This window comes from Cherax quadricarinatus, chromosome 8 (assembly GCF_038502225.1).
Source record: "Cherax quadricarinatus isolate ZL_2023a chromosome 8, ASM3850222v1, whole genome shotgun sequence".
In the NCBI taxonomy this organism is placed as follows: Eukaryota; Metazoa; Arthropoda; class Malacostraca; order Decapoda; family Parastacidae; genus Cherax; species Cherax quadricarinatus.
In genome coordinates this window covers 13895454-13922672 of record NC_091299.1, presented here as the reverse complement: position 1 = coordinate 13922672, position 27219 = coordinate 13895454, and the positions used below count along the sequence as shown (strand labels likewise).

General features: G+C 43.4%; 1 protein-coding gene across 1 annotated transcript in view; it reads left to right on the top strand.

Annotated features, from left to right (window-relative positions):
- N (neurogenic locus Notch protein) overlaps positions 1 to 27219 on the top strand; it is a 361384-nt gene that overhangs the window by 255884 nt on the left and 78281 nt on the right. Inside the window, exon 3 of the mRNA XM_070082900.1 lies at positions 23755 to 24222. Within this exon, the coding sequence (XP_069939001.1) occupies positions 23755 to 24222 (468 nt within the window). The remainder of the gene's footprint in view (positions 1 to 23754; positions 24223 to 27219) is intronic.

Below are 27219 nucleotides of genomic sequence, written 5' to 3'. Positions count from 1 at the left end.
GTTCCCACACTCACCCGTCTACCTCCTATCACCACCACCACCACTGCAACTGCACTGCTGGTGGGTGGTGGTGGTTTCCACATGCACCACTGTTCAAGTTTGAGGATAACTTCTCTAGCTTTGTGATCTACCTTCCAACCTGAAGGTTGCTCCAGGGGTCAGCGCCCCCGCGGCCTGGTTCTCGATTAGGCCTTTCAGTGAATCAGGGCCTGATTAATCAGGCTGTTACTGATGGTCGCACGCAATCCAAAGTACGAAGCACAGCCCGAGTGATCGGTCACTGACTTGAGGTATCTGTCCAGTTTCCTCTTCACAGCCAGGGTTCTGTTGGTAATTTCCCTTATGTACGATGGGAGGCTGTTGAACAGTCTTGGGCCCCGGACACTTATTGTGCTTTCTTTTATTGTACTCATGGCACCCCTGCTTTTCATAAGGGGGTATTTTGCACCGTCTGCCCAGTCTTTTGCTTCCATAGAGAGTGACTTCTGTGTGGAGATTTGGGGCCAGTCCCTCTAGGATTTTCCAGATGTACATTATGTCATGGGACTTCAAACTTTTCGAATAATTAAGGTCCTTCACTGAACTAATATGTACAAGTGAAGGTTCTCTGTACATTCTCTAGGCCTGCGATTTCACCTGCTTTGAATGGACTGTGACTTAAAGACGATGATAATAGCTTGACATCCCCTGTTTCGAAGGTTCTCATTATCCATCCTATCATTTCCCGAGCAGAGGTGATGGTGACACTTGTGATCTTTGAAGATGAGGTCCTCTGACGTTAACACTCCCAGTTCCTTCACATTAGTTTTTCGTTCTATTGTGCAGTTTGTAGTATACTCCGTTCTAGCTATTATTTCCTCAAGTTTTTCCATAATGGAGTAACTGAAATTTGTCACCACTGAATGTCATATTGTTTTCCGTGGCTTATTGGAAAACTTAGTTTATGTCCGCTTGGATATTTACCGTGTCCTCAATGGATGACATTCACATGCGGATTCTAGTATCGTCTGCAAAAGAAGAGACGGTGTTGTGGGTTACATCTCTGTCACAGAAAACTCAAGACCAAGGAAGGTTAAACAAGGTCAGACCGGGACCATCCAAGACCATGTTAAGGGCATCAGTTGGCAGGGTCTGAAAGTATTGAGTACATGACCTGCACAGTGCACTCTACAGTGTACAGTGCATTTTGCTCATGTCTTGTACAGTGTACATAGTGTCTAGGAAACAGTGATAGAAGAGGCGGGTAGTAGGAGACGGACTGACATCATTATAGTGGTACAAGAGGCGGGTAGTAGACGTACTGACAACATTATAGTGGTACAAGAGGCGGGTAGTAGGAGACGGACTGACAACATTATAGTGGTACAAGAGGCGGATAATAGGAGACGTGCTGACAACATTATAGTGGTACAAGAGGCGGGTAGTAGGAGACGTACTGACAACATTATAGTGGTACAAGAGGCGGGTAATAGGAGACGTACTGACAACATTATAGTGGTACAAGAGGCGGGTAGTAGGAGACGTACTGACAACATTATAGTGGTACAAGAGGCGGGTAGTAGGAGACGTACTGACAACATTATAGTGGTACAAGAGGCGGGTAGTAGGAGATGTACTGACAACATTATAGTGGTACAAGAGGCGGGTAGTAGGAGACGTACTGACATTATAGTGGTACAAGAGGCGGGTAGTAGGAGACGTGCTGACATTATAGTGGTACAAGAGGCGGGTAATAGGAGACGTACTGACAACATTATAGTGGTACAAGAGGCGGGTAGTAGACGTGCTGACGGCATTATAGTGGTACAAGAAGCGGGTAGTAAGAGGTATTATATAGGAAGATGTACACAGACTAAGGGGAGGTCAGACAGTTGGCACGTGGTGCTCAGCCAGAACAATGCAAGGTTATAAGGCTTTAGGGAGGAAGAAGGCAGACCTTAGACGGTGTAAAACCTAGGAAGGGAAGATGAACCTGCAAGGACCAGGGGAACTAAAGGATACTGTATTCAGATCACTAACCCTCTGAGGGTTAATAACTCACGATAACCCAAGAATGTCAAGCACTATGGCTTATTTTAATTTTTAAGGTCCTTGCCCAGGATACGACCCTCAGCAGTCACTAGCTCCTGGGTATCTTTTTACTGTTGGTAATAGGTGCAGTAGATTCCAGGTATTACTTCTACCGCGGCCCACTCCCAGACTAGACCTCCCGGTTGCTGGCCTGATTGCCCAGACTATTGGTGTCGACTGCTTTTCATTGGGGACATATTGCACCGTCTGCTGAGCCTCTCTTTCATAGGGAATCATTTGTGTGTGTGCAGAATTACGACCAGGTCTTTTAGAATTTTTCAGGTATAAATTATAATGCATCTCTCGCTCGCCTACATCCCAAGGAGATATTTGTTGAATTTCCTATTGAAATCTTCTACATTTGTTCTGTCGGTGTTTCTGATATCTTGTGATTATTATTATTATTATTATTATTATTATTATTATTATTATTATTATTATTATTATTAGAACTAAGCGCTAAATCCACTAGGGTCATACAACACTGTTTATCTTCTGGTAAATCTGGGATCAAAGAGGTCGATACACGCACCTCTGCTTTTCACTAGGTTTATTGTACATTTTCTCTCATCTCTCACTCCAACATGTTGTAGTAATGTGCAGGTTTGGGGCTAGGGCTTCAAGTACTTTCTACATATGTATTATCATGTACTTCTCTCTCCTCCGCCACAGCGAGTACATATTTAGGACATTGTGGCAGTCTCAGTAATTTTAATACTTATTGACTCTATGTTAGCTGTAAATTATCTCCGTATCTGTTCCAGCTGAGATGCCTTTCCTACCCTGAACGGAACCGTCAACACTGACCAGTACTCTAGGCGAGAGAGAGCACGAGTGGTTTAGTGTCACCACTGGAGCTACTTTGCTTTCAAAATTATCATTATCCACCTCATAGAATATATTGAATGTTGTTTGGGTGGGAGGACCTCTTACACAAGCGTTGGTGTGGCACAAGTATCACAGTAAGCTGTCATTTTATACTCGGTGACAAGAAGGACTTGTTCCAAATCTCCACACTGCCATAACAACATACTAGAGTGAGAGGTATGGGAGGAAGTGCAAAATAACCGCAGTGAAAAATAGGGGCGCCATGGGAACACTAAGGGAACACTGTATCAACGTCCGTGGGTCCCAGACTATTCAGCATCTTACCGGAAGATATCAGAAACACTGCTGAGATAAGTGTAAAAAACCTTCAAGAGGAAACCGAACACGTATCTTCACCTTTGGCATACCTTTGATGAGTTTCGAGAGTCTTATTACTCAGGACGGGCTCCGATAGTAGTGAGACTCTCGAAACTCAACAAAGGTAAAGGTAGGTGCCAGATCAACCAGGCTGTGATGGATATGAGGGTCAGCTGACCAGCAGCAGCAAGGGCCTAGTTGACCAGGCAAGCACAAGACAAGCCTGACCCAAGGTCGGGCTCCGGGAGCAGAAAAACTCTCGGAACTTATCAAAGGTATATCATAGGCGATAAGTCAGGCCACCATCCATTGGGTGGGCAGGGATTGGGTGGCCTGGGGTGGGAGTGCTGTCGCTGGGGAAGGGAGGGGGTCGGGGCCAGAGAGGGAATGCTGAGGCAGGAAGAGGGGGCAGGTTATGGAGAGTGCGCGAACAGCGGGAACAGGTGGTTGGGTAGGGAGGAGAGGGTGGCTTTTACTGGGAGGAAGACAGGACTAGGAGAGGAGAGCTAGGGAAAGGCCTGGGTTTGCAGGGAGGGTGGCAGGTAAGAGCTACACCACCGGAAAGGAGGGGGGAAGGCAAGTAAGGGGGTACTCCACCAGGGGCAGGTTAGGGAATACACCACCATACACACTAACGGAAGTACTCATTAACAACAACAGTTTTTGTTAGTGTGCTTGTTCTTCTCATTAGTGTTGTGACAGCAATGTATGTATATATAAAGTTTAAAGGACGACGCGGTCCTCGACCTTCAACTGTATGGGTGAGCTTGAGACCAGTGTCTTGGAGCGTATCACTGCCTGACCTGCAGCTGGTGATGGTTGTACCGAGGTGCTGGCTTGGCTTTATCATGCATCTTCCTTAGTCTTGTGTTCTTTGAATGAAGAGTCAGCCGACAAAATTAATCCCAGGTGTTCATGTGTTCCTTTCGTCCTATTTGGTTATCCGCTTGAGTTCTGGATATAGTGTCCCTTACGAGTTCTTTAATCTTTCCATATAGTATAATGAGCTAGAACTTATAACCAACTGAAAGTAATACTGTTCTCTACTGCCCACGGGAAAACCTAGTTTATATTTTCTTGCAATTTTTTCGTGTCCTCTACCAAAGTGATTTTCATGCTTATTTTGTTATCCGCAGATTATGTTAAAAAACTGGCGAGTGTTTTTATCTATATTTATTATCAGGATAAGAAACAGTAGAGGAGCCAGTACAGTGCCTTGGGGGTACTGAGCTTTATTTGTTGTTTTGCCTCGCTAATGCTGGATTTGGCTCTTTTTACTACTACTTTTTGTGTTCTATCTGTCAGAAAGCTGAATGGATGCAACTTCAGGTAAAGACGACAACAATGTTACTTTCATAACGGCAAGAAAATGATAGACTGGATAACCAGAACCTTCAGAACAAGAGATGCCAAACCACAGACTTTAAGTCACTGTACTATTTAGACTGAAATATTTCTATACACTAATAGTCCATTTTAAGGCTGGCAAAATAGATCTGGAGAATGTACAGTGAAGTTTCACTGTCTGTATAAATTCAGAGACCCAAACAGAAATATTAAATCATAATTTACACCTAGAAAATTGTAGAGGATTAGTTCCAAGTCTCCACAGAGAAATTATTCTCCACGAGAGTAAAATGCTCGACTGACATTACAAAATTCTCCCAGTGAAAATCAGAAATGCATCGAGGACACTAAGAAACAACTAAATAAGTGTAAAAGGCTCTTGCTGTCTTCAAAAGGAAACTATCAGGTAAATGAATTGATGAATAAGACATGTTTAACACCTGTGACACGTTTAACCCACCAGGGTTTTTATCATACACTCAGGTGATGCAAACCTGTCTTATTCATCATTGTATCCTGTACCTACAATCTGATTATAATTTCTAGTGAGTTCCTGATCATAGGAGCTATGGTGCTTATATTGAACTGCATGCAATTGGCATCAACAGCCTGAATGATCAGACTAATATTCAGGAAGGCCTAGTTACAAATCTGCACACTGCCAGTAATAACGTACTGGAGTGAGAGATCTCGGAGAAAGTGTAAAAAGCAGGAGTACCGTATACACTATAAAGAAGTCAGACCTCTGATGGGTTTCGAGAGTTTTGACTGTCACTATATGTCATATTCTGAACAAAATGTTCATTTGTAAGAAATTTATAGAATTGCTGTGGAAGTAGTGAAGAATCATTCACATGAATGTATCAATTATTGTTGAGTAATGAAGCAAGTTATGCGTTGTGTTGCTCACCAGGTGATCTGTTGACACACTGCTTCTTACACCTACCTCGCCGCCTCCCTCTCCTTACTGTTCATATAGTTTTTACATGTTTTATATTTATTACATTAGGCTACTGTTAAGGAGTACCTTCCTCTTTCAGTATGTCATCTGCGTCTATTGCAGCTCCTCTTATTGCCCTTTATTACTCAAGATTCATCTCTTTTATTGTAAAAAGCTGTTGTTTCTTTCCCGTAGATAATGGAGGTGTAAACCTCCTTTAGTGTTTCCTGAGGCCACGTAAACCAGTGTTTGGCGAGGTGCGTGTGTCTTGTGGTAGTGAGATCATTAAAAGGAAACTGCATTTGTTTTAAGAAGACCTGCAACACTGCTATAAAATTTGATGGTGTTGATAGTGGTGTGTCTTGTGTGTGATTTAATCATGTTCATTATTAGCTGTGACACTCGAGATTATAACAGACGATGTGTTCTCGAGGGTGAGTGTAGGGTGTATCATCTGTCATTCCCCTCCCGGGAATATTGCATCTCAATTATTAGCGTGGGAACCTGCTCTGGTCAGCGCTTTGACTTGTAGTGCGACGTGGCCCTTGGAGGGGGCGGGTTTTGGGGCCATATTGGCGTGCTGCGGGCCATTGTGGAGACCATACGGGCAAGAGCTCTCATGGCGAGTGCTGGTAGTGGTGGTTGAGGTACGAATGTCGTGGTAGTGGTGAGTGTGAGGATGGTGGTAGATTGTAAGTGGGGTAGTGAAAAATGAGTTTGGTGTTAGTATTGGAAAGTGAGAGTGGTGGCGGTGAGTGAATATACTCGTAGTTGAGTTTGGAGAAGTCGATTCATAGCTCCTAACGGTGGTAGAGAGTGAGTGTAGTTGTGGTTGTGGTTGAAGTTGTGATGAAGGTTTTTACCTGTAGGTTATTTGCAGTTGCTTCTAGAGGTCACCGCTACCGCGGCCTGGTCCCAGACCAGGCCTCCTGGGTGCTAGCCTGATCGATAAGGTTGTTGGTGCCCGCCACCCACAGCCCAAAGTATGCTCCACAACCAGGCTGACTTTGAGGAACATGTCGAGGTCCCTCTTGCAAACAATCAGGGGACTATTTGCAATCCCCTTATACATAAAGGGAGGATGTTGAAGGGTCGTGGGCCCTTTACACTTGCTGAATACTCTCCCTGCTTTTCCACGGAGGCAACTTGTACTGTCTCCCAAGCATCGTGTGTAAATATGTTATTTCGGTGTGCAGGTTCAGGACCAATCGCTCCAGAATCTTATGTATCCTCCTTGCCTACATTCATAGGAGTACAGTTCGAGGGACTTAAGTGCCCCCAGTTAAGGCGTTTGACTGAGTTTATACAAGCTGTGAAGATTCTCTGCACGTTTTTCACCCAGCCTTGAAGGGGCCGTTAGTATACAGAAATATTCCAGCCTAGAGGGTGAAAATTCTAGTTATCCAACCTGTCGTTTACGTTGCAGTTGCAATAACAACATTGCTGTTCTTGAACGTGAGGTCTGATATTATCACTCCCACGTCTCACTTACGCTATTGAATGGTTTGAGTTTGTCTTGTACTCCTATCCTGTTTTTATTTCCTCAGTCTTTCCGTAATGTAGTAACTGAAATTTATCGTCATAGAAGATCATATTGTTGTCAGTGGCCCACTGGAAGGCTTGGTTTGTCAGTGGCCCACTGGAAGGTTTGGTTTGTCAGTGGCCCACTGGAAGGTTTGGTTTGTCAGTTTGGAGGCTCGCTATGACGATACATCTCTTAAAGAACACAAACAAGCAATTTGTAGTCGATTAAAACAACGAGAATTTTCAAATCAAGAGTGACTACAATAACCACTTGTGCTGCAGAACAGACATCTAGACTACCGGGAGCGAATTGTGCAGTCGATCGACTTTAAATCTAACACTATAAGAGTTATAGGTGGAAATGTAGAGTAAATTAAATAAAAAGGCATGGTTACCATAACCACAATAAGAGAACACTGTGTTAACATCCGTGGTCCAAGACTTTTCAACCTGCTATCAGCAGATATAAGAGATATTGACGGAAGGAAGATATATTAAACAAAATGTGCTAAACCTGCGTATATCAGAGTGGCCGGAAGGTAAAGACAGTGAAGAGAAACTGAAGAAAGGGCCATATCAGCTAGGCTGTGTTGGTTATGTAGGCCTACGGGCAGCAACAGCCTGGGTAATCAGGCGGTCACTAGAGAAGTCTGTCCTTTGGCTGGGTTAATACAGTAGGAAAGTCCTGCAAACCCATCATAGATACGACAAAGTAAAAATATCTGTTCAAGACATATACTGAAAGCACCCCAGCTTTATATTGGGGATATTTTGCACCATCTGCCCCTCAAGGAAGGTTCCTTGATGTTGGTGAGGGGCTCTTGATTTAGGAAATTGGATCTGTGCTCCAGTTCCCCGAATTAAGCCTGAATGCCTTCCACATCCCCCCCCCCAGGCGCTGTATAATCCTCCGGGTTTAGCGCTTCCCCTTGATTATTATAATAATTGCACCATCTGCCAAGCATCTTACTTTCATGGTAAATGATTTGTGCGTGCAGATTTATAACTATTACTTTTATTATTAACACATCGGCCGTTTCCCACCAAGGCAGGGTGGCCCGAAAAAAGAAAAACTTTTATCATCATTCACTCCATCACTGTCTTTGCCAGAGTCGCGATTACACGGCAGTTATAAACTGCAACATTAACACCCTTCCTTCAGGGTGCAGGCACTGTACTTCCCATCTCAAGACTCAAATCCGGTCTGCCGGTTTCCATGATTTGTAACTAATCCTTCTATTTTTCCAGGTGTATATAATATTGCATCTCTCTCGCCTACATTCCAATAAGTACAGATTGAGGGACTTCAAACTTTCCTAGTAATTTAGTAGCTTGACTTAAAATATGGAGGCAGTGAAGGTTCTCTTCATATTCTCCAGGTCTGCAATTTCACCTGTCCTGATCTGAACTGTAAAAGAGTACAACAGCACTCCAGCCTAAAGAGTATCATCATTGGCTTGGCATCCCATGTTCTGAAGGTTTTAGCTATCCAGCTCATCATTTTTTCGTACTGTTGTGATAGTGACACTGTTGTGATCTTTAAAGGTGCGAACTTCTGACATGATCACTCCAAGGTCTCTCACATTAGGTTTGTGCTCTTTTCAGTGATTAAAGTTTGTTTTATACTCCATTATAGATTTTATTTCCCCAGTCTTCCCATAACGGAGTAGCTGAAACTTGTCCTGATTAAACATTATATTGTTGTCAGTGGTCCACTGTAAGACTTTGTTTATATCAGCTTGGAGGTTTGCAGTGTCCTCAGTGAATGACACTCTTATACAGATTTTAGCATCGTCCGCAAAGGATGGTACGGTGCTATGATTTATGTCTCTTTCTATGTCGGATATGAGAATGAGGAAGAGAGCAGGAGCCAGTACTGTGTCTTGGGGAGCAGAACTTTTCATTGTGACATACATGGAGGTTAGGGCAAACCTCAAGACAGTGTAAACTAAGTCTTCCAGCGGCCTGAATAAAATAACATGTTGGTAATCGAGAAAGGCCTGTTAGTATGCTTTTGAAAGTTTAAAAAAAATAACAACTAATAAGAGTACAAAGCTTATATGGAGGCTGACCATAAGAGCAGATGAGGAATATAAGAGTGCTGGGATAACCATGTGGGAAGATTTTACGTTCGAGAAACAGCTTTACTTTCACAACAACATGGAAAATGGTAGGCTGGATAACTAGGACCTTCATCACAAGAACTGCCAAGTCAGTGTGATACGCTCTCAGGCACTTATACTCTCCAGACTGGAATATTGTTGCAAACTGACACCTTAATTAAAGAGCATCAAAAAATACTGGAGGGACTTGTTTCAAATCCCACAATAAAAGTGAGAGGCACGGTCGACGCTTCAAAGAACTTCGCTGAGGAGCAGAGGTGCAGTAAGCACACTAAAAGGTAACTTGAAGTGATCTTACCAGTTCGTTCTGCGGTGCCTACATCTGCTTATATGCCTCGGGCAGCAACACCTGACTGAATAGACCGTTCAACAGAAGGCCTGGTCTGCTTGGCGACACTGGTCGTGCGGGCACACTGGTCGTGTGGGCACACCGGTCGTGCGGGCATATTGGTCGTGTGGGCACACTGGTCGTGTGGGCACTGGCCACTTGAACCATCAACTGGTAGACAATAGTTATAACAAGTGAGATGACTCCTCACAACCACTGGTCACTCCACATCATCCTCACAACCACTGGTCACTCCACATCATCCTCACAACCACTGGTCACTCCACATCATCCTCACAACCACTGGTCACTCCACAGCATCCTCACAACCACTGGTCACTCCACATCATCCTCACAACCACTGGTCACTCCACAGCATCCTCACAACCACTGGTCACTCCACAGCATCCTCACAGCCACTGGTCAGTTCACATCCTCACAACCACTGGTCACTCCACATCATCCTCACAACCACTGGTCACTCCACATCATCCTCACAACCACTGGTCACTCCACAGCATCCTCACAACCACTGGTCACTCCACAGCATCCTCACAGCCACTGGTCAGTTCACATCCTCACAACCACTGGTCCACATCATCCTCACAACCACTAGTCACTCCACATCATCCTCACAGCCACTGGTCAGTTCACATCCTCACAACCACTGGTCACTCCACAGCATCCTCACAACCACTGGTCGCTCCACATCATCCTCACAACCACTGGTCGCTCCACATCATCCTCACAACCACTGATCACTCCACATCCTCACAACCACTGGTCACTGCACATCATCCTCACAGCTACTGGTCACTCCACATCATCCTCACAACCACTGGCCACTCCACATCATCCTCACAACCACTGGTCGCTCCATATATCCTCACAACCACTGGTCACTCCACATCCTCGTACGTTGGACTGCGTGCGGCCAGCAGTAACAGCCTAGTTGATCAGGCCCTGATCCATCGGGAGGCCTGGTCATGGACCGGGCCGCGGGGGCGTTAATCCCCGGAATAACCTCCAGGTAACCACTGGTCACTCCACAGCATCCTCACAACCACTGGTCACTCCACAGCATCCTCACAACCACTGGTCACTCCACAGCATCCTCACAACCACTGGTCACTCCACATCATCCTCACAACCACTGGTCACTCCACATCATCCTCACAACCACTGGTCACTCCACAGCATCATCACTCACAGCATCCACTGGTCACTCCACATCATCCTCACAACCACTGGTCACTTCACAGCATCCTCACAACCACTGGTCGCTCCACATCATCCTCACAACCACTGGTCGCTCCACATCATCCTCACAACCACTGATCACTCCACATCCTCACAACCACTGGTCACTGCACATCATCCTCACAGCTACTGGTCACTCCACATCATCCTCACAACCACTGGTCACTCCACATCATCCTCACAACCACTGGTCACTTCACAGCATCCTCACAACCACTGGTCGCTCCACATCATCCTCACAACCACTGGTCACTCCACAGCATCCTCACAACCACTGGTCACTCCACATCATCCTCACAACCACTGCGTCCTCACGGCACAGCATCCTAACAGCCTACATTGATCACCCTGATCCATCAGGCCACTGGTCATCCACCGGGCCGCATCCTCACAACCACTGGTCACTCCACAGCATCCTCCAGGTAACCATCCAGGTAACCACTGGTCACTCCACAGCATCCTCACAACCACTGGTCACTCCACATCATCCTCACAACCACTGGTCACTCCACAGCATCCTCACAACCACTGGTCACTCCACATCATCCTCACAACCACTGGTCACTCCACAGCATCCTCACAACCACTGGTCACTCCACATCATCCTCACAACCACTGGTCACTCCACATCATCCTCGTTCTCACCTCAAACTTTATTTGCTGTGTTCCTTATCTGGTGCTGGTGTTCCTCAGCTGGTGGTGTGTAAACCTCTCACATTTTCCCTGTCGTATCTTTGCTGCTTCTATCAAACATTAAGTGACTGCAGCCTAGCCATTAAATACACGTCACCTTTGCAAGCACCTCGCCTGTGTTTTCCACACATTTGCCTTTGAATGGGAAATCATTGATTTTTCTGCGTGCACACACGACCTGCGCGGGGCGCAGGGCGGCGTGCCCGGCGTCTGTTGTGAGGGAGCCATGCACACCACTGAATATATACCCTCCAACATGGACCACAGCACAAGTGACCCCCTCAAACATGGACCACAGCACAAGTGACCCCCTCACACATGGACCACAGCACAAGTGACCCCCTCACACATGGACCACAGTACATGTGACCTCCTCAAACATGGACCACAGCACAAGTGACCCCCTCAAACATGGACCACAGCACAAGTGACCCCCTCAAACATGGACCACAGCACAAGTGACCCCCTCACACATGGACCACAGCACATGTGACCCCCTCAAACATGGACCACAGCACATGTGAACCCCTCAGACATGGACCACAGCACATGTAACCCCTCAAACATGGACCACAGCACATATAACCCCTCAAACATGGACCACAGCACATGTGACCCCTAAGACATGGACCACAGCACATGTGACCCCTCAAACATGGACTGCAGCACATGTGAATCCTCAAACATGGGCCGCAGCACATGTGACCCCTCAAACATTGACCACAGCACATGTGAATCCTCAAACATGAACCAGACCACATGTGACCCCTCAAACATGGGCTGCAGCACATGTGACCCCTCAAACATGGGCCGCAGCACATGTGACCCCTCAAACATGGACCACAGCACATGTGAATCCTCAATCATGAACCAGACCACATGTGACCCCTCACACATGAATCAGAGCACATGTAACTCCTCAGACATGAATCAGAGCACATGTGACCCCTCACACATGAATCAGAGCACATGTAGCTCGTCAGACATGAATCAGAACACATGTGACTCCTCAGACATGAATCAGAGCACATGTGACTCCTCAGACATGAATCAGAGCACATGTGACCCCTCACACATGAATCAGAGCACATGTGACCCCTCACACATGAATCAGCACATGTGACCCCTCACACATGAATCAGAGCACATGTAGCTCGTCAGACATGAATCAGAACACATGTGACTCCTCAGACATGAATCAGAGCACATGTGACTCCTCAGACATGAATCAGAGCACATGTGACCCCTCAGACATGAATCAGAGCACATGTGACCCCTCACACATGAATCAGCACATGTGACCCCTCACACATGAATCAGAGCACATGTGACCCCTCACACATGAATCAGAGCACATGTGACTCCTCAGACATGGGCCAAAGCACATGTGATCCAAACACTGACCGGAGGATATGGTCCCTCATCATCCTGGCAGCCTCCATCCTTCTTGTTAGTCATCTCATGCACCTTTCTTTACCTGGAGTCAACTTGGGCCTGACCTCGAAGTCGGTTCCAACTCTCCTCCTCTTCCTCCTCTTCCTTCTTATCACAACTCCCCCCCTCCCTCGTCACAATCCCTCCCTGATAACCGTTTCTTCGTAATCACATCATCAATCCTATGCAGTGCAACTCCAAACAACTTGGTTGATCAGGGGAGGACATCATTGTTGATGAATATGCCACCAAGATAAAACTAATTAGAGACAAGTTAGAGATGAGGAAGCCTTCCTTTACAGGTGGAGGATGACTTGCGCAACTTCTCAAAGAAGAAATACTGGTCAGACACACACGCACAGCAGTGATAACTCCCTTGATTCTTGTTGGAAGGTGCATCTTTCTCTGTTTATAACAAAAATGAACCTAGGACGGGGCTTTCACTGACGACAACAAAGGAGCCTAGGAGGAAAGTTTCACTGATGACAGCTGGCGGAACTTTTACTGACCTCAACAAAGAAAGGAGTCTGGAGTGTCTAACATATTTTCGGTTAACCTCCAAGAAGATATAAACAAAATTTTCCAGTGGGCAACGGTAAACAATATGATGTTCAATGAGGACAAATTCCAACTACTCCGTTATGGAAAACTGGAGGAGATAATAACTCTACAATAGAGCGGAAAAATAATGTAAGGGACCTGGGAGTAGTAATGTCTGAGGATCTCACTTTCAAGGATCACAACAGTGCCACGATCGCACGTGCAAAGAAAATGATAGGATGGATAATGAGAACGTTCAAAACGAGAGATGCCAAGCCAATGATGATCCTTTTCAAATCAATTGTTCTCTCTAGGCTAGAATACTGCTGTACATTAACATCTCCATTCAAAGCAGGTGAAATCGCAGATCTAGAGAGTGTACAGAGATCCTTTACTGCACGTATAAGTTCTGTCAAGCACCTTAACTACTGGGAACGCTTGGAAGCACTTGACTTGTACTCGTTGGAACGCAGGAGGGAGAGATATATCATAATCTACACTTGGAAAATCTTGGAAGGAATGGTCCCAAATCTGCACACAGAAATCACTCCCTACGAAAGTAAAAGACTGGGCAGGCAATGCAAAATGCCCCCAATAAAAAGTAGGGGCGCCATTGGTACACTAAGGGAAAACACCATAAGTGTCCGGGGCCCAAAACTATTTAACAGCCTCCCATCAAGCATTAGGGGAATTGCCAATAAACCCCTGGCTGCCTTCAAGAGAGAGCTGGACAGATACCTAAAGTCAGTGCCGGATCAGCCGGGCTGTGGCTCGTACGTTGGACTGCGTGCGGCCAGCAGTAACAGCCTAGTTGATCAGGCCCTGATCCATCGGGAGGCCTGGTCATGGACCGGGCCGCGGGGGCGTTGATCCCCGGAATAACCTCCAGGTAATCAGTTTTTCCCTAGGTACTGCAAACAGAAGTCGACTAACATACATGTTTTACATACTAAGTGGGCAGGGGTCATCGTGCCCGCGACCCGGTCCCAAACCAGGTCTCCTGGTTGATGGCCTTATGAGGCAGGCCGTTCGTTTAAGGAAAATATACTCGGCCCTGTGTTTAAACTTTAAGGTTGAAAATCAAAACTTGAAGAATGTTTCTGGGGATGAGTGCCTCCCGCGACCGAGTCCCAGATCAAGCCTCCCGATGGATCAAGGACTGATCATTGGTGAACTACTTGATAGTTCCTTTAAGTTATAGCCGGGAGGAAAGAGAGGGTTGACTCTTGCATTGTGGTGGGAGTGGGCGTGATGCCACTACCCTCTGTCTTGGATCGTTGACCCTCTCAAGTGGTCACTTCTCACACTAAATTAATATTATCATATTACTGCGTCATAATTTAGGTTGCTTGCCTCTACTTCTAGCTGTGTTCATCGGTCAGCTGTGTTTCTATTTACGCGTTTTGACTCAAATTAGCATATCTCACACATGCACTGATGACCGTTTGTGAAATCTTATGTTGATTTGTTACTTAAATATTGCCAAGGTTATTTACTGACTTTTAGAAAGTAACGTTTCTGCTCACCCTATCCGAGGACAGATACTGTCTCTCCCTGGAGGCATTATCTGTCCTCTTCCGTTCCTGACGAATACCTGAAGGTTGTTTTCCGGGGTCATCGCCTCCAAGACCAAATCACAAACCAGTGCTCCTGGGGAATCATGGCCTGATTAACTAGGCTGCTACTGCTGGCCGCATGCAGTCCATCGTATGGCCCGACTGATCAGGAACTGATTTTAGCTCCTGATCAGTGCACTGAGAACTTAATAAATACAAAGGGTGAACGACTCTTCAACCCCACCCTTCATGCATAAGGGGGATTGCCAAGAGACCCCTGGCTGTCTTCAAGAGGGACCTTGACAGATTTCTCAAACCAATTTCTGATCAGACGGGCTTTGTTGCTTACATTGGGCTACAGGTGGCGGCACCAGGAGACAAGAATCACAGGAAGAACTAAAAGCCATAAAGGAAATTGAAGAAAACCCAAAATACTTCTTCTCTTATCCCAAATCTAAGGGAAAAACAACATCCAGTATTGGGCCCATGCTTAGGCGGGATGGGACATACACAGATGGCAGCCAAGAAATGAGTGAGATACTGAAGTCCCAATATGACTCAGTGTTCAGCGAGCCGCTGCCCAGACTAAGGGTCGACAATCCAAATGAATTCTTTATGAACGAAAGCCAAACTTTAGTCATCTCAATAATCTCGGATATTATCCTAACTCCACAAGACTTTGAAAAGGCAATAAATGCCATGCCCATGCACTCTGCCCCAGACCCAGACTCATGGAACTCCGTGTTCATCAAGAATTGCAAGAAGCCCCTATCGCGTGCCTTCAGCATTATATGGAGAGGAAGTATGGACACAGGGGTCATCCCACACACACTAAAAACAACAGACATATCCCCACTCCACAAAGGTGGCAGTAAAGCAATTGAAAAGTACTACAGACTGATAGCACTAACATTCCATATCATAAAAATCTTTGAGAGGATTCTAATAAGCAAGATCGCCAACCACCTAGATACCCATCAGTTACACAACCCAGGGCAACATGGATTTAGAGCAGGTCGCTCATTTCTGTCCCAGCTACTGGACTAGTATGACAAGGTCCTGGATGCTGTAGAGGATAAAAATACAGATGTAGTATACACTGACTTTGCAAAAGCTTTCGACAAGTGTGACCATGTAATAGCACACAAAATGCGTGATAAAGGAATAACAGGAAAAGTTGGTAGATGGATCTATAACTTTCTGACAAATAGAACACAAAGAGTAATAGTAAACAGAGTAAAGTCCCAGGCAGCCACAGTAAAAACCTTTGTTCCACAAGGCACTGTACTCGCTCCCATCCTATTCCTCATCCTCATTTCTGAGATAGAGATGTAAGCCATAGCTCCGTGTCTTCCTTTGCGGATGACACCTGGATTATCATGGCAGTGACCTCCATTGAAGACACCGCAAGACTCCAAGCGGACATCAACCAAATCTTCGAATGGGCCACTCAAAACAGTATGAAGTTCAACGAAGAGAAATTTCAACTACTCAGATATGGGAAACTTGAGGAAAATAAAAATGTATCAGGGTATACCACAAATTCTAACCATACAATAGAGCGAAAAAGTAATGTGAAGGACTTGGGAGTGATAATGTCAGAGGATCTCACCTTCAAAGATCACAACAATGTATCTACCTCATCTGCTAGGAAAATGATAGGATGGATAATAAGAACCTTCAAAACTAGGGATGCCAAGCCCATGATGATTCTCTTCAAATTGCTTCTGCTCTCTAGGCTAGAATACTACTGTACATTAACGGCCCCCTTCAAGGCTGGCGACATTGCAGACCTGGAGAGTGTCCAAAAAACTTACATGGCAAACACAAGTATGATAAGGCATCTAAATTACTGGGAACAGTTGAAGATCCTTGTGTCAGCATAGTTGCTGATCCCCTTACATATGTTGTATAGCTTATCTGAGTATCGTCTCTTGCTGCCCTTTACCCTTTCACCATCCACTACCCCGCTGTTATCCGTAACCTATTACTCATCCATCTCCCTTTTGCCACCTGATGCCCTTGCTTCCTTCCTGCCCTGCAGCGCTGTATAGTCCTTGTGGCTTAGCGCTTCTTTTTGATTATAATAATAATTATCTGAGTATCATAGTACCATCCATATGTTTTACATAGACGACCCCTTGGTAGACTTAGTGGCTAGCATGTGTGACGTCACATGATGCCGTATGTGAGCGTCAGACGCGCTGTCCCTTACTCAGTCCACGTATAGACCTACAGTCGGTTACAGGCAGGCTGGGCTCCTCTCTCACACTGCTAATATAATTATGTGTTACAACCCATCAAGTGCATTTATCTCCAACCATCATATCTCCACGGAACCTTTCAACACTTGATCTGTATTCCCTGGAATGCAGACGAGAGAGAGACATGATAATATACACTTGGAAGGTCCTGGAGGGATTGGTATCAAACCTGCACACGAAAATCACTCCCTGTGAAAGCAAGAGACTCGGCAGGAGATGCAACATTCCCCCGATGAAAAGCAGGGGCGCCACGAGTACAGTGAGAGACAACACAACAAGTGTCCGGGGCCAAAGACTGTTCAACTGCCTCCTAGCATACATAAGGGGGATTACCAATAGACCCCTGGCTGTCTTTAAGAAGGCACTGGACAGGTACCTAAAGTCAGTACCTGATCAATTGGGCTGTGGTTCGTACATCAGCTTGCGTGTGGCCAACAGTAACAGCCTGGCTGATCAGACCCTGATCCACCATGAGGCCTGGTCTCAGATCGAGCCGTAGGGGGCGTTGACCACCGAAACTCTCTCCAGGTAAACCAGGGGCCGCAGACAGTGATACGATGTTGAACAAGGATAAGTTTCAGTTGCTTCGCTATGTATCGACAAGGAAACCTGACGACCTACAAAGATCATGCACCCAGCAGAGCTAGGTGTTGTATCGTGATCCGAGGACATACGATGGTGTGGGTGCCTCAGAGCTAATTTCATTCTTCTATCCACTTGGTGTAGTAGCCTCTACAAGCAGTATATATAGTATTGTAACCACAAACAAGTGGTATTTAATCAATAACAACACTGCGACCAGCTGGGGGATCGAACCCGTGTTGTTTTAGCCTGCCTCATGGTGAGCAAAAATTCACGATGCTCTATTATTATAATCAAGAGGGAAGCACTAAACCTGTAGGATTATACAGCACCTGTGGGGGGATGTGGAAGGTTTTCAGGGAACTGGAGCACAGATCCAGTTCTCTAGATCAAGAACCTCTCGCCAGCTTCGAGGAGCCTTCCTTGAAGGGTCACGACGCTCTAACCTACTGGACCATACAATCCTACGAAGATCACACACCAGCAGAGCTAGGTGTTGTACTATGATCCGAGGACATACGATGGTGTGGGTGCCTCAGAACTAATTTCATTCTACTCCTTGTTTGGTGTACCAGCCTCCACAAGCAGTATATATATTACTGTAGCCACGAACAAGTGGTATTTAATCAGTAACAACACTGAGACTAGCCAGGGGATCAAACCGTGTTTTTTTTAGCGTATCTCATGGTGAGCAAAAATTCACAACGCTCTAACCCACTGGGCCATACAACCCTACAAAGATCACCCACCCAGGAGAGCTAGGTGTTGTACCGTTATCCGAGTACATACAATGGTGTGGGTGCCTCAGAGCTAATTTCATTCTACTCCCCATTTGGTGTACTAGCCTCCACAAGCAGTATATATAGTCTTTTAACCACAAACAAGTGGTATTTCGTCAATATCAACACTTACTAATGTTATATTGATCAAGTTGCAATCTGTGATTGCAACCACTTGGTCTTGTGTACCTGTAACCTTACGATACCTTTAGGCAGTAGTAGCTAAGCATGTTATACATTGTGCCGATGTTCACACGGACATAACATGACGTTATACCTTATATAATGTTCCCAATGGACTTGATGTTATATATTATATCGATGTTCACGACAGGTGTACCATGATGTTCAGTGCACAGACTCTGGTCAAATGTCACCAGAACATCACGAGATCCTCCTGGCATAAAAGCATTCCTGCGCTTTTGTATATGTTTAAGGCTGTGCAAAGACTCCACTAAATAGCTATTGAGTTTGTACAGCCCATAATTTGAGTTATATACTGCATTCCTATCGTGTTTCAAGAAATTACTCAATTATATTTCTTTCCATGATGGAACTGTTGTGTACAATGATCTGGGTGGCAGCCCACCCTGGTGGGTGATTACAAGTATTGATGTGGTTAAAGATAGCATTCATCATCTGGTCGAACCTGATTGAATACTGGTGTTCTGATAATCTGATTTCTAGAGGTTTACCTGTCTGACCAATGTATGAAAGTGAGCAAAGAGTGCGTGGAACATTGTAAACACCCACATTATTAGTTTTTTTTTTTTTTAATCAACCTCTGTTTCATAGTCCCATTGTTTTTGAAAGCAAGGTTTATATTGAACTTTTTAAGTGCCTCACACATTGTAGTGCCTATGATTGTAAAGTAATTTCGTATGTCACATGACGTGTTCTCAACTATTAGAAGCAGCTTAGGGGTGGCTATTAAACCTAGTTTCTTACGTCCTGGTATCCGCAAACTTGGAGGCCCAGCTTACCCAACCCTATATGGGGTAGGGTGTGGGACATGTGTGTGCCATTCGGCGGTGGCTCTCGCAATTTTGAGAGAGACGCTGGCGAAGTCACACACGCTACTATCCTCATTTCTCCTATTGCTAGCTTTGCAACAATGCACAGCTCCTGATGATCCACTGAGAAGTATGAAAGTAAATGAGCTAAAGATTCCCATCCCCCGTGGCTTGTCTTGCATTGTTAAGATCGCCTGTCTGCGATTTTTTGCACACACACACACACACACACACACACATATATATATATATATATATATATATATATATATATATATATATATATATATATATATATATATATATATATATATATATATATATATATATATATATATATATATATTACCAATAGGAATATTTTATTACATAATATGGCACAGAAGATTTAAGAGATACATTGTTGATATAAAGGTGGCATATACGGTACATGTTGTTACGTGTGTATCATCGATTAAATATATATATTATATATATATATATATATATATATATATATATATATATATATATATATATATAATGTATGTTGAGTATTTTAATACGTATATGCTTCTAAACTGTTGTATTCTGAGCGCCTCTGCAAAAACAGTGATTATGTTTGAGTGAGGTGAAAGTGTTGAATGATGATGAAAGTATTTTCTTTTTGGGGATTTTCTTTCTTTTTGGGTCACCCTGCCTCTGTGGGAGACGGCCTGGAGGTTACCTGGAGGTTATTCCGGGGATCAACGCCCCCGCGGCCCGGTCCATGACCAGGCCTCCCGATGGATCAGGGCCGACTTGTTTATATATATATATATATATATATATATATATATATATATATATATATATATATATATATATATATAAGAGGAGTGATTGGTGGAATGAAGTAAAGGGTGTGATAAAAAGAAAAAGGTAGCTTATGAGAGGTTTTTACAAAGCAGAAGTGTTATAAGAAGAGCAGAGTATATGGAGAGTAAAAGAAAGGTAAAGAGAGTGGTGAGAGAGTGCAAAAGGAGAGCAGATGATAGAGTGGGAGAGGCACTGTCAAGAAATTTTAATGAAAATAAGAAAATTTTTTAGAGTAAGTTAAATAAGTTAAGAAAGCCTAGGGAAAGTATGGATTTGTCAGTTAAAAACAGAGTAGGGGAGTTAGTAGATGGGGAGATGGAGGTATTAGGTAGATGGCTAGAATATTTTGAGGAACTTTTAAATGTTAAGGAAGAAACAGAGGCAGTAATTTCATGCACTGGCCAGGGAGGTATACCATCTTTTAGGAGTGAAGAAGAGCAGAATGTAAGTGTGGGGGAGGTACGTGAGGCATTACGTAAAATGAAAGGGGGTAAAGCAGCTGGAACTGATGGGATCATGACAAATGTTAAAAGCAGGGGGGGGATATAGTGTTGGAGTGGTTGGTACTTTTGTTTAATAAATGTATGAAAGAGGGGAAGGTAACTAGGGATTGGCGGAGAGCATGTATAGTCCCTTTATATAAAGGGAAAGGGGACAAAAGAGACTGTAAAAATTATAGAGGAATAAGTTTACTGAGTATACCAGGAAAAGTGTACGGTAAGACAGAGGTAAGACAGAATGTAGGATTGCGGATGAGCAAGGAGGTTTCAGAGTGGGTAGGGGATGTGTAGATCAAGTGTTTACATTGAAGCATATATGTGAACAGTATTTAGATAAAGGTAGGGAAGTTTTTATTGCATTTATGGATTTAGAAAAGGCATATGATAGAGTGGATAGAGGAGCAATGTGGCAGATGTTGCAAGTATATGGAATAGGTGGTAAGTTATTAAATGCTGTAAAGAGTTTTTATGAGGATAGTGAGGCTCAGGTTAGGGTGTGTAGAAGAGAGGGAGACTATTTCCCGGTAAAAGTAGGTCTTAGACAGGGATGTGTAATGTCACCATGGTTGTTTAATATATTTATAGATGGGGTTGTAAAGGAAGTAAATGCTAGGGTGTTCGGGAGAGGGGTGGGATTAAATTTTGGGGAATCAAATTCAAAATGGGAATTGACAGTTACTTTTTGCTGATGATACTGTGCTTATGGGAGATTCTAAAGAAAAATTGCAAAGGTTAGTGGATGAGTTTGGGAATGTGTGTAAAGGTAGAAAGTTGAAAGTGAACATAGAAAAGAGTAAGGTGATGAGGGTGTCAAATGATTTAGATAAAGAAAAATTGGATATCAAATTGGGGAGGAGGAGTATGGAAGAAGTGAATGTTTTCAGATACTTGGGAGTTGACGTGTCGGCAGATGGATTTATGAAGGATGAGGTTAATCATAGAATTGATGAGGGAAAAAAGGTGAGTGGTGCGTTGAGGTATATGTGGAGTAAAAAAACGATATCTATGGAGGCAAAGAAAGGAATGTATGAAAGTATAGTAGTACCAACACTCTTATATGGGTGTGAAGCTTGGGTGGTAAATGCAGCAGCGAGGAGACGGTTGGAGGTAGTGGAGATGTCCTGTCTAAGGGCAATGTGTGGTGTAAATATTATGCAGAAAATTCGGAGTCTGGAAATTAGGAAAAGGTGTGGAGTTAATAAAAGTATTAGTCAGAGAGCAGAAGAGGGGTTGTTGAGGTGGTTTGGTCATTTAGAGAGAATGGATCAAAGTAGAATGACATGGAAAGCATATAAATATATAGGGGAAGGAAGGCGGGGTAGGGGTCGTTCTCGAAAGGGTTGGAGAGAGGGGGTAAAGGAGGTTTTGTGGGTAAGGGGCTTGGACTTCCAGCAAGCGTGCGTGAGCGTGTTAGAAGTGAATGGAGACGAATGGTACTTGGGACCTGACGATCTGTTGGAGTGTGAGCAGGGTAATATTTAGTGAAGGGATTCAGGGAAACCGGTTATTTTCATATAGTCGGACTTGAGTCCTGGAAATGGGAAGTACAATGCCTGCACTTTAAAGGAGGGGTTTGGGATATTGGCAGTTTGGAGGGATATGTTGTGTATCTTTATATGTGTATGCTTCTAAACTGTTGTATTCTGAGCACCTCTGCAAAAGCAGTGATAATGTGCGAGTGTGGTGAAAGTGTTGAATGATGATGAAAGTATTTTCTTTTTGGGGATTTTCTTTCTTTTTTGGGTCACACTGCCTCGGTGGGAGAAGGCCGACTTGTTGATATATATATATATATATATATATATATATATATATATATATATATATATATATATATATATATATATATATATATATATATATGAGGGGTGTTAATGTTGCAGTTTAAAAACTGTAGTGTAAAGCACCCTTCTGGCAAGACAGTGATGGAGTGAATGATGGTGAAAGTTTTTCTTTTTCGGGCCACCCTGCCTTGGTGGGAATCGGCCAGTGTGATAATAAAAATAATTATATATATATATATATATATATATATATATATATATATATATATATATATATATATATATATATAATATATATACAATAAGATCACAGTAAACAGGTGATTTCAGAATATGCCAAACAACCACTGTGAAAGAATAGAGAAATTCCAGGCGCTTTCGTGAGTAGTCACGAAAGCGCTTGGAATTTCTCTATTCTTTCACAGTGGTTGTTTTGCATATATATATATATATATATATATATATATATATATATATATATATATATATATATATATATATATATATATATATATATATATATATATATATATATATATACATACATACATACATATACATACATACGTATATAATTTACGTTAAGAAGATTAGTTTTTTACTGCATGCATCACATTTAATGTCTGTGCATAATATAATACCTATGATTGTTAGGTGACACATATCATGTGGTTCTTCATTCTCAAAAAGAGTTTAAAAATAAAGAAATTTTAAGTGATAGAGACTACATTAGCTCACACTCGTGATCAACACATCAGACTTAGCTTAAAGCAATCAATTTAGTTTCTCATCTGGATAAAAATTTAAATTTTGTTGGCTGTTGTGTATTAATGTTGCAGTGTGACTTACCACTGTTCTGTTTATTATGTGTATTATCGTTCAGTGTGTATTATTATTATTGCTGTGTATATTATTGCTTCAGTATGTGTTAATAACGTTGCATTTTGACTTACTACTGTATTGCGCATTAATGTGGCTTGTTTGTATGGTTGCAGGTGCACGGACGAATATGTGGGTGAATATTGTCAGTACCTGAACCCGTGTCGTAACGGCCCGGGCCCTCGCTGCCAAAACGGCGGCACTTGCAACGTGATCCTCTCGGTGTCGGGTCCCAAGTTCAACTGCAGCTGCCCGGTGGGTTACCAGGCGTCTCTGTGCGAGATCGCTGTGGCCAACGCCTGCGACTCCGACCCCTGCATGAACGGCGCCACCTGCCAGCTCCTTACCCTCGACACTTACCGTTGTCAGTGCCCCTCTGGCTTCCGGGGCGACCAGTGCCAGAAGGTGGACCACTGCGCCTCCAAGCCTTGCCGCAATGGTGCCACCTGTCACTCCCCAGGGAACACCTACACCTGTACCTGCCCACCTGGCTTTGCGGGCACTACCTGCACCACAGATGTGGACGAGTGCCGCGACCGACCCTGCAGACACGGCACCTGCAGCAACACCTTCGGATCATACACGTTAGTACTCTTTAATCTTAATGAAAATACTGTTGAATCGTTTATCTGCTCTTTTACTGAATAAATATTACAGTTTTACTGTCAGGAGATGTAAGTGCTAACATTAAGTAGTTTTTTAGTATATATATATACGTTAAATAAATCAGTATTGATAGCGTCTTTAACTGCCATCTGTTATCTGTATTAGTTGGCTACCTCTTCTTGCATTTCACAGAGCCTATTTTTATATACACTGTTCACCCTCCTCCTATCCCTGAGTATTTTATGCCATAATCCTCATTTTTTTCATACTTTTGATGTCAGGTTCGATCACTTCGTTCACCAGGCTGTTGGTACTAGTGCCTAACAGGCCCACCTAGGCATTATACCCCTGTTGATCAGGCACTTGTAGAATATAATTTTCCAGTTTCCTTTCGAAATCTTGGTTCCAGCAGCAGTGCATACACCTCGGTTTACGTACCTTCTCACAACACTTCAGACCTCGCCCAGTACTCACTCAGTTGTGTTACAGGAGACGAGAGATTACTGATCCTGCCTCTTAATCAGTATTCATTTTTAATGGATTTTGGCACTAAGGGGTTCTGTCGTACGTATTCTGCCCTCATCCACTCTATTTGATCCTCTGATTATAAGTCATGATCATGCTCTCCCTGGTCATATTCTTCTATTGTTACTAGTTTGAGTTCCTTTAGTCTCCCAGTAGTCCAGCCCCACCAGTCCGCTGTCTTGCTCATTGCAAACTTTTGGATCTTATTTATTATCTTCATATGTCTCCTGATTTCTGGCCTCTTTGACCGCATTATTTACTCTTGAAGCTGTGTATTGTTGAATTTACCTCCACCACTGCCTCATCCAAGGCGCATATATATATATATATATATATATATATATATATATATATATATATATATATATATATATATATATGTCGTGCCGAATAGGTAAAACTGGTCACTTAGCAAGAACTCGTTTAAAATTAAGTCCTTTCAAAAATTTTCTCTTATACGCTTAAATATATATTTTTTTTTCATTTATGTTAATGTAAAAATTAATAATTTTGTAATAAAAGAGCCTTAGACAAATTTTCGCTTGCGTTATTCAGCAAGAAGAGCGTTGCCGAATAGGTAAATCTTGCGATTTTGGCTTAAATAGCAACACTCTTCTTGCCGAATAAAGCAAGCGAAAATCTGTGTGTGCAATAATTTCGCAAAAATCATTGTGAACCTAGTGAAAAATATATTTCATTGTATTTATTATTAAATTATTGTAAACTTATCTAAAATATATTTAGTTGGATTAGGCTAAATTAAATTGCGCTTGTTATAATAAGGTTAGGTAAGTTTTTAAAGGTTCTCTTGGTACAAAATTATTAAGTACCTATTCAGCACCACACACACACACACACACACACACATTATATATATATATATATATATATATATATAATTATATATATATATTATATATATATTATATATATATATATTTATATATATATATATTTTTTTTTTATTATTATCACACCGGCTGATTCCCACCAAGGCAGGGTGGCCCGAAAAAGAAAAACTTTCATCATCATTCACTCCATCACTGTCTTGCCAGAAGGGTGCTTTACACTACAGTTTTTAAACTGCAACATTAACACCCCTCCTTCAGAGTGCAGGCACTGTACTTCCCATCTCCAGGACTCAAGTCCGGCCTGCCGGTTTCCCTGAATCCCTTCATAAATGTTACTTTGCTCACACTCCAACAGCACGTCAAGTATTAAAAACCATTTGTCTCCATTCACTCCTATCAAACACGCTCACGCATGCCTGCTGGAAGTCCAAGCCCCTCGCACACAAAACCTCCTTTACCCCCTCCCTCCAACCCTTCCTAGGCCGACCCCTACCCCGCCTTCCTTCCACTACAGACTGATACACTCTTGAAGTCATTCTGTTTCGCTCCATTCTCTCTACATGTCCGAACCACCTCAACAACCCTTCCTCAGCCCTCTGGACAACAGTTTTGGTAATCCCGCACCTCCTCCTAACTTCCAAACTACGAATTCTCTGCATTATATTCACACCACACATTGCCCTCAGACATGACATCTCCACTGCCTCCAGCCTTCTCCTCGCTGCAACATTCATCACCCACGCTTCACACCCATATAAGAGCGTTGGTAAAACTATACTCTCATACATTCCCCTCTTTGCCTCCAAGGACAAAGTTCTTTGTTTCCACAGACTCCTAAGTGCACCACTCACTCTTTTTCCCTCATCAATTCTATGATTCACCTCATCTTTCATAGACCCATCCGCTGACACGTCCACTCCCAAATATCTGAATACGTTCACCTCCTCCATACTCTCTCCCTCCAATCTGATATTCAATCTTTCATCACCTAATCTTTTTGTTATCCTCATAACCTTACTCTTTCCTGTATTCACCTTTAATTTTCTTCTTTTGCACACCCTACCAAATTCATCCACCAATCTCTGCAACTTCTCTTCAGAATCTCCCAAGAGCACAGTGTCATCAGCAAAGAGCAGCTGTGACAACTCCCACTTTGTGTGTGATTCTTTATCTTTTAACTCCACGCCTCTTGCCAAAACCCTCGCATTTACTTCTCTTACAACCCCATCTATAAATATATTAAACAACCACGGTGACATCACACATCCTTGTCTAAGGCCTACTTTTACTGGGAAAAAATTTCCCTCTTTCATACATACTCTAACTTGAGCCTCACTATCCTCGTAAAAACTCTTCACTGCTTTCAGTAACCTACCTCCTACACCATACACTTGCAACATCTGCCACATTGCCCCCCTATCCACCCTGTCATACGCCTTTTCCAAATCCATAAATGCCACAAAGACCTCTTTAGCCTTATCTAAATACTGTTCACTTATATGTTTCACTGTAAACACCTGGTCCACACACCCCCTACCTTTCCTAAAGCCTCCTTGTTCATCTGCTATCCTATTCTCCGTCTTACTCTTAATTCTTTCA